At 30.6% G+C, this 9,119-nt stretch overlaps 1 protein-coding gene across 1 annotated transcript; it reads right to left on the bottom strand.

Annotated features, from left to right (window-relative positions):
• Window positions 1-882: 882 nt before the first annotated feature.
• LOC127132575 (probable metal-nicotianamine transporter YSL7) lies at window positions 883-5,360 on the bottom strand. The gene is made up of 5 exons (XM_051061534.1): window positions 4,795-5,360; window positions 3,208-3,362; window positions 2,676-2,773; window positions 2,450-2,584; window positions 883-2,373 (listed from the first exon to the last, which is right to left on the bottom strand). Exons 1-5 carry the CDS (start codon window positions 5,216-5,218, stop codon window positions 1,074-1,076), a joined length of 2,112 nt encoding a protein of 703 aa, XP_050917491.1. The 5' UTR covers window positions 5,219-5,360; the 3' UTR covers window positions 883-1,073.
• Window positions 5,361-9,119: the final 3,759 nt, after the last annotated feature.

The following is a 9,119-nucleotide window of genomic DNA, read 5'->3' as shown; positions in this document are numbered from 1 at the left end:
ACACCGTCATTGAAATTCTTATTTTCTACTATATTTTTATTATTTTATTTTAATTCAAATTCTTTAACTATATTAAAATATCATAATTATCTAATAATTTTAATAAACTCAATTATCTCAAGTAAATCAATAATTATATTATTTTTAATATTTCTAATATTAATTGAATTAAATAAATTATTAATAATTCAAATAAATAAAATAATATAATATAAATTTAATTAAAAATAAATAACTAAAGTCGGAGTGTTATAGACATACTAGCGCTGCCACCACCGTCGAAGCTGCAGGTCCAGGCCCTTGGTGAAGGGTGAATTATCCTCTAGTTTGATCAAATCGACAGCGCTGTCATACTATAATTTTGAGTCAAAGAGACAACTTAAAACAGAGTATATGATCTAGACATAAGTAACCATATTTCACACCTTGCTCTATCAGTCTACTTCAAATTATGAGGCCATGATGTACACTTTTATTATCCTTCGTCTTCACTTTGAGGACGAAGTGATAGTTTAGGGGAGAGTATTGTTAGATATACTAAATTTATTTTATTATTAATGTTGTGTGTGCAGTAACTGCTTTAGGTAGTAAGAGTTATAAACATAGGGTGAAAGAGAAAAGGAAGAGGATTAGGTATTTTTGTATGTTGGTTGGTTTAGGAAAGACTGTGCTTTCTAATTCCAACCAAACACACACAAAAATGCAGAAAAGTGAGAGAAATACTTCTCCCTGTTGATCCTTAGATGCAAATGCATACTTTTTCTCAAACGGTTTCGTAATGTGGTCCTGTGATTCTTCATCCATCTCGCAATCATAGTCCCTCTCAAGAGGACTAAGAATAATGTACAGTCCAAAATAAAGATGTTTTAAGAACCCAAATGGTAATCAAATCATCCAAACACATTTCTTTCTAACATCTCTCTCATATAACATTAACAAAATAATACATTTTCTTTGCTATGATGCATCCAACTATATGACTATAAAGTTTAAAATTGCAAACTTAAAGTAATATTTGAAAGATTTACATTTCAGCAACAAACTTTTAAACCTAATTCAAACACGACCTTAGTTTAATTCCCTAAGAAAGTATCAACCCTACTATTTGTTGCTCTTGACAAGAACTTCATGCAAATGGGTGGCTTAACTCCAAAGAGAGCAAGTATTGAAGCAGGAAGAGTCCATATTCCATCACCACATATCAAACCAGAAGCAACAGCAGGTGCAAAAGCATCAGCCTTAGTCTTGTCAACCTTTTCCCAAACAAACAATATCAAACTTCCAACACACATGTCAATCGCGAAATAAGGTCCTAAATAGAAAGGTATTGCCATCGCCATTGGAAGTGGTATGAACCTTCCTACCTTACCAACCAGATCCTTAATCAAGTTTATCAGAATCGCCGCGCCAAAGAATATATAACAAAGCAAGAGACAATTATTCGGTAAGGAGCCGAATCCTTGGACTCCGAGTATCGCCATGTTGCGGTACACAATTGCGTACGGTGCAGGGTATTGGCTTTTATGTGTTCCTAGATCAGGAAAAGCTTTGTAGAAAATCCAAAACACACAAGGGGATATCACACATCCCATTGCTGTGCCGACTATTTGGCTCACAAACATAGAACGCGGAGAAGCCAAGGTTAGGTAACCTGTTTTGAAATCTTGCATAAGATCAGAAGCTGTCGAGACGATGTTCATCATAACTCCACATGCTGCTAAACTAGCTAGAACTCCACCATGTGATGCACCGGCCCACGCACCGATTGTGAAGATTGCAAGCTTTCCGTAGGTTGATGCTAGGGACCAATCTGTTAGTCCACAACCATACGCATTGCAAAATGCTAAGGTTGGAGCAATTAGGTATATAACAATTATGTAATACCATTTTAGTTGAGGGAAGATGTGCGGCAATGTGGCTGTAGAGATTGAAGCAATAGCAACATATCCTCCAATTGCAAACCATCTAGGAATTTGGTCTTTAAGAAAGAGTTGCTTCCGGCGCTGATCGTCGTAAGATAGTTCAGCCTCGGGACTTGAGGTAGAGTCTTGATCCGCAATAGGTAGAGCACCCGCCTTTTGTTTGTTCCGGATTTGATTGTACAAACCCAATAAGGTATGAGTTAGCACCTTGACAAAGTTGTATAAACCATCTCCAAGAATCATGGCTATGGCTATAAAAACCCTATAACCTTGGATTCCTTGAAGGTTAGTATCACCAAGGTTATCTTTGTACCAATGGCCCTCTCTGGTTTTTATGAGAGGCCACATTACTCCCCAAGAAAGAATTCCTCCGACGAGCACCGATATATTTATGATATACGGACAAATCATCCCCACACCAATATAAAGTGCAGAAAAATCAAAATAAAACCTGCAGATAAACAAATCTAGATTAATATCTGAAATCATAATGAGACTAATTCGAAGTATATTACTTTTTTATTTACTTGTTATCAAATGCTTTGAGCCCTAATGAAGGGAAGGCTTGAAATCCACAGCCATCAGAAGCTGTATAGAACCATTGAAAGAACCCCCATAAGAAACTCAAACTGAAGAATTTTCCCAACACTTTCACCTGCTTCCTGGAAAAGTAGAAATAAAAAATTAAGTTAATTAAAAGTCTAACATATCATAAAATCACTTATAGTAACATGAGTATGGTAGATTGGTTACTTTGCTAGTTTGGCTCCTTGAGGAGTATGGAAGCTGTTGATGAGATGAGCAGTTGCAGTACCACTCGGATATGTCAGTTTGAAATCAATAACCATAATCTACATCCGATAACATAAGCAACATTTTAATCAAGGTTATCAATAATAATTGCTAAAGAGATTATGAAGCATAGACACAAACACGACACTGATACTCACATGTAAATACCATTAATAATTTGAAAAAATGCAAGGAATGGAATATAGAATTCGGGTTGCCATCAATCCGAATCCACGCGTTCACATAGTAAGTACATCGGCAGCTATAGAGTCGATATTGAACGGTTCAGATTTCAAGTTCGATATTTCGCTAAAAAAAAATCATCTCATTGAAAGCTGGACTAACTGATCTCGATCCAACACTCACTTATGTGCTTATTGCGTGAATGCGCAAGATTGCTGGCACCATCACGTGTGAGACACTAGACACACGTTCAATATGAAGTATTACTGGTATACAAAAGAAGTATCAATATTTGGAGAATATGTCATACCTTTCTAAGAGGTACAACTGAGAAGAGTCCCAAAAAGCTAACAACAAAGAGAAAAGCAATTATCCATCCCAAATTTGGATTCTTAAAATCACTAGTGTCTGAGGATTGATCCGCTACATGTTTACTCATTCCAAATAGGTAACTCCCAAATCCTCCTGTTCATACAAGTGAATCACAAAAAAATATCAAATTAGAACAGGAAAAATTAAACAATACTATCGAAGATATATTTTGAAAATAATAGTATAAATTTTGCGGCTTTTATATTTACGTATCCATAGATATCTGTGGGGATTCACAGTGACGGGACAACAATAGCAACAATAGTCTAGCCTTATCCCACTAAGTAGGTGTGGGATAAAACTTGATTGTTGTTGTTGTTCCGTCATTGTGAATACCCACAATGACGGGGACATGAAAGAAAAAGTCCCTTTCGCGGGGTAATATGGAAGCCAATTGGGACGGAAGAGAAGTATTCCCCCGCTCCGCCCCGTTGACATTTATATGCACATGCTAAACTATATGTTATAATCACACATAAAGTATAAACAGTATGTTTTTAAGTGCTAAAAAAGTTGTATAGTTTGACTTCTATGCTTTCTGCTCCTCTAATAAATACAATTCCAATTAATTTTCAAACTTTTTGGTATAAGTTGAAACATGGAAACTACATAAAAGCTGTCTATTTCAAGATATGAACAAAAATTGATGACTTTGAAGCTTCATTTTCCTGTTTTCTATTCCAAGGTTCATATATTCCTGAAAGTGAAAGGTTTTGATAACAAAAGATTGTGATTAATTGTTTACATAACACAAACATTAACCACTGTAGTACATACTAGTCTGGTTGACGCGATTAAAAAGATTTTGACTCTATTTGAATAAACAACTTAATTAAACGTTTGTCATATAAGCGCTTATCTATGTCATATAAGTGCTTATCTATAAGCTGTTTCTATAACAAAAGCTAAAATAAACTCAAATTATATTCAAATAAGCTATAAGAATATGTCATAAGTTGTTTCCATAAACTGTTAAGAAATATGGTTAGGCCTAACTCAACCCTACAAAACCGGTAGGTAGAGTGAGGACTGCCCCCACTTATAAACACATGTTTATAAGTGGGGGCAGTCCTCACTCTACCTACCGGTTTTGTAGGGTTGAGTTAGGCCTAACCACATTTCTTAACATAAACTCGTCCAAACTGAAAAAGTGCTTATACCCGTAAATAAGCTTAAATAAACTAATCACAGATCAAATCAAGTGATTTGACTCGAGTAGTTAATGAGTTTCACTTAAAGAACGATTCGTTCAACAGAATCTGATTTCGAATCCTTACCGAAACAATCTTTGACCAAATTTTACTTAAATTTTAGCCCAAATTTCAAATTAACAAAACCCTTTTCCCAGAAAATTGGAGAGTTTGGATAAAAATAAGAATCAGACATCAAATTTCAAGAGTCACAAATCAATGAAATCAAAATAACTACTTAAAATAGTAAAAAGCTTAACACATATCAAATCACAGTACAATAAAAACAGATTCATAGATTCAAAAGAGTGAAAGAGAAAAAAAAGGAAGTTTACCACTAAAAGCAATTCCAGAGGAAGCAACAACACATGTCTGAATAACAGTATTCTCCTGTCTGGTAAAAGGTTGTTTCAACATATCTGATTTTTCCAAAAACTTTGTCCATGTTTTCACAAAGAAGAATCCCAAAAGACCAGCTGACACATTCAGTGATGGTATAATCCCGGTTGTGAGATTCAGCTTCATCACAATGAAACTGAAAAGCACGCTAAGAAAAAAGCTTACCACAAAAGCTCTTAAAGTTAATTGATTCTGCCATGTTGGAACCAATAAGTGCTTGAACACTTTCTCAACTGATGCTTCTTCTTCTTTCAACAACCTCGTACCCTTTTGTTGATGTTGTTGTTCATGATTATCATGATGTTGTTCAACTTCAAAACCATGGTCAATTACCCTATCCTCATTCTCATTTTGTGCCATGTTTTTAGATTCTTGAGATTTGGATTTTGCTTTGGATTCTGCAAGGTTTATGAAACGGTTTTATATATAGAATTAATCGTATAATTTTGGACTCTTTGGTTAAAGTTGGTATTGACCTTTATTTTCAATGTCATTTGAAACATTGCATAGTTTATTAAATTTATTTTTGTCTCACTAAATTCATGAATGAAATAAATATATTTTTGTCTCACTAAATTCATGAATGAAATAAATAGGAGGATAAAGTATGAAAAAAAATTTATAATTATTATTTTTAGGATTTAATTGAAATACACTGTAATTATTATTTTTAAGATTTAATTAAAATATATTGATAATGGAAAAGAATTTTACACTGTCAGTTAATTATAGTCGTCGGATGTTGAAACAAGTTTGACTTTTATATTAAAAATCTATAAAATAATGCAAATAAATAATGGTGATGAATTATGTAAAATATTTTATACTGACTGTGTATAATAATTAATCTCTTATTTTTTAAATATATTTTATTTTATTTTAGAATAAAAAATAGTTGATGAATGAGGTGAGATTTTAAATCAATTGAACCGATTTTCGATGCGGTAGATAAGATTGAATAACAAGATTAACACTTTAGCCTAAGAAAATCCTCGAGTAATAATGAACTTGAAAATTGAAATGACATGTTTTCTCATTTTTTCAGAGTGAGCATTTAAAACTGTGAAAGAAGATGTGTTACATAAATAATAGTTGAATTTAATCGGATGATATGTGTCCGGAGAACGAAATTATTTGTCCACAATGGAATGAAGAATCACTTGCTCCATGCACTCATTTATTGAAGTAATTAAGTTATTCAATTGATTAAATATTTATAATGTCAAAGTTTAAATAACTAAATAATTAAAAATGTAATTAGATTGAATATGATGTCTAAACATCTAAATTTAAATAATTAAAATTTTAAATTAAATTAGGTTGAATTAGGGTTTCAACACATCTAAATTAGTTACTAAAAATAATATATAATTAGATTGACTAATTAAATCATATTTTGTGTGCAATTTTAACAAAGATTCATATTAATTGAAACTTAAATATTTATACTAAATATGCATATATAATAAAATAATTAAATACTTGTTAAGTTATCATTTTATTTATTTATCGATGGACACCAACATCAACATCAACATCAAGATATGAACAAAGAGAACATGTGAATGTGATAACAAGCTGTGGTGAGTGTGAAATGTGGAATTGACTAGAATTAAAAATGATAAATTGATAATGAGAACCTTGTTTTTGATGCCAATTGGGGATATTGGTCCTACAATAATTTTTTAAAGAATATTTTTTATAAAATATTTTTATTGATTAATTTTTTCCTTTAAACTTTTATCATTAAATTTACAGATAATACTGGAGTATGGGTCAAGGCATAATAATTGTTTAAATAAATGGTAGTCTCATACTTTTGTCAATGAATATTAATTGTTATATTTTCTTTTTAACATTTTTTTAATTTTACAAAGAATTTTTTTTTATTTAATTTCTTACTCACTCAATTTTTATTATAATAGACAATTTACTTTTTAGAGTTATTAAAAAATTAATATATTTAAACTAAATATAAATATATTATTTATTCAATAAATTTTAAAAATAACTTTTTTTAATAATAAAAAGATATATCACCTTAATAAAGTCTGAAAAGTTTATATGTATCAATTGCACGTCAAAAAAGGAGGAAATTTTATATGTTTTGAAGAATGAGAGCATTTGATAAAGTTTTCAACGAGGAACAACCACAAAGTGTATAATATTTTAATAAAATATATCATTATTATGTATTAATATATTCATTTATATAATCAATATAAATGGAAAAATAAAATTAAAATGATATAAATAATATTAATTAAAAAGTAAAAAAGAAAAATAATAATTAATACTATATTAAATTTTAAATTATGTCATATATGTTTTTTTTTATAGTAGATTAATTATTTTAAAATAGAGTAGTCAAAAAGAAAGATTTTTTTATTATTATTAAAATAATTTAAAAAATTGAATATGTTTTTAAATAATTTGAGCAGACCACACAAAATTTATTCTACTACTAGATTTTAACATATACTATATTTTTTACACCAAAAGTTTTAATATTTATTTAAATAAACTAAAGAAATAAATAGGTTAATAAATACTCACTAAATTGGCACAAAGTGTCCACAATCTAGGAGTTAAGGAAAAGTCAAATATAATAGCATCAACATAAATATAAGAGAAACAAAAAGATTGCAGATTCCTCAACTCCAAACAAAGCAATGTGTTATTATTACCAAGCATTAAGGTGCAATAAAGCTTTTGAACTTCGCCTTAAACTATCACTCCACCTGTAATTTAATTTGAGTTACCATAAAGTCTATGTCAAAAACTTTATTATTGAAAAAACAATTGTTGCGGGCTCTTCAAATCAGTCAAATTATTGTCAACCAAATAATTTGAAAACAATTCTTAATCTTCAAAACACTAACCTTTAATCCACTAAATTGTTGGAGATGTGAAAATACATTATTATTATTATTATTATTATTATTATTATTATTATTATTATTATTATTATTATTATTATTATTATTATTATTATTATTATTATTATTATTATTATTATTATTATTATTATTATTATGAGAGACGGTTTACACTCTCAACCAACAAAAAGACACTACACCAAATTTTATGTGATGAGTTACAATAAAAAATCAGATGAGATAAAATTTCGAGAAAACCACACTCAAATATGTGATTTTGAGCACCAACACTTAAAACATCATTTTTAAAGAGTTTGTCTCGAGTTGGTATTCGATTAGTCAAGATATACAAAGCAAAAATTGATACTTTTAACAACACAATTTTATTTCAAATCAAAGTATTAACATTTCATTCCATTTTATCATTATCCTCTCTCCGCACCAAAGTTTGATAAGTTTCTTCAATAAAAAAAGTCTTTGAATGAATTCTCCTTCACAACTACCTATTGACACATTAAGCTACAAACAATATTATTGAAAATATCACAACATCCTTCTAACAACTTCTCTTCCCGCGTCAAAAATGGCCACCTCTAACTCCAACCCCTTCCCCAAACACCCCAACCTATTCGAAATATCTCACACAATCTCACCCCGTGCTCCGAGAAGAGACCAATCAACCGAAGAAAATGATCTCTCAACGAAACCCTTTCTCCAACCAAGAATCATCCTAAAACAAATATTCCTCCCTCATTACCCCTTAAATAAATAAAAAATTCTCATACCACCCTTCTACACCGTTAACAAACCCTTTTTTTAATACAAAATATTCTTCCACCACTTTGACGTCTTCCTACCACATCTCTAATTTCACTTTTACTCACCCCATATTTATTTTCTAAAACCTTTTGTCAAAATCCACTCCTTCGTCTTCAATCTCCAACATCATTTATTTATCATCGTCACATTAAAGTCCTTCACCTTTCTAACACCCAGATCTCCATGTCTCCTATTTAGACACATCATTTCTCAATGAATCTTTATAGACTACACATATCCACCCCACAAAAAAATTTAAAGAGATATTCAATGATAGAAATAATACTCATGAGAGCCTTGAAAAAGTAAAGAAAATAAAATGGAAGCGAAGGCAAGGTAACTTTGAGAAGAATTGGGCGACCTCCCATTAATAGATTTGAGTATTTATAGGATAATAAACGATATTTAGTTCTATTGATAATCAATCTCCAAAAATAAAGTCTTATAGGATTATCCCTAATAGGCAATCCATGATAACTAAACGACGCCCTTCCAATTGTGTAATTAAGCACACGAGAAGTCTCTTCTAACAAAGAATCAGACACATTCACCCAAACCAATGA

This window comes from Lathyrus oleraceus, chromosome 1 (assembly GCF_024323335.1).
Source record: "Lathyrus oleraceus cultivar Zhongwan6 chromosome 1, CAAS_Psat_ZW6_1.0, whole genome shotgun sequence".
In the NCBI taxonomy this organism is placed as follows: Eukaryota; Viridiplantae; Streptophyta; class Magnoliopsida; order Fabales; family Fabaceae; genus Lathyrus; species Lathyrus oleraceus.
The sequence above is the reverse complement of the archived record's forward strand: the minus strand, read 5'-3'. Positions and strand labels throughout refer to the sequence as shown.

Coding starts and splice junctions, on each gene's coding strand:
- LOC127132575 (XM_051061534.1), bottom strand. CDS start 5,218: ATGGCACAAAATGAGAATGAGGATAGGGTAATTGACCATGGTTTTGAA. Junction 3,363..4,794: donor CTCTGGAATTGCTTTTAGTG/GTAAACTTCCTT, acceptor TTGTATGAACAG/GAGGATTTGGGAGTTACCTA. Junction 2,774..3,207: donor CAGTTGTACCTCTTAGAAAG/GTATGACATATT, acceptor TATCGGATGTAG/ATTATGGTTATTGATTTCAA.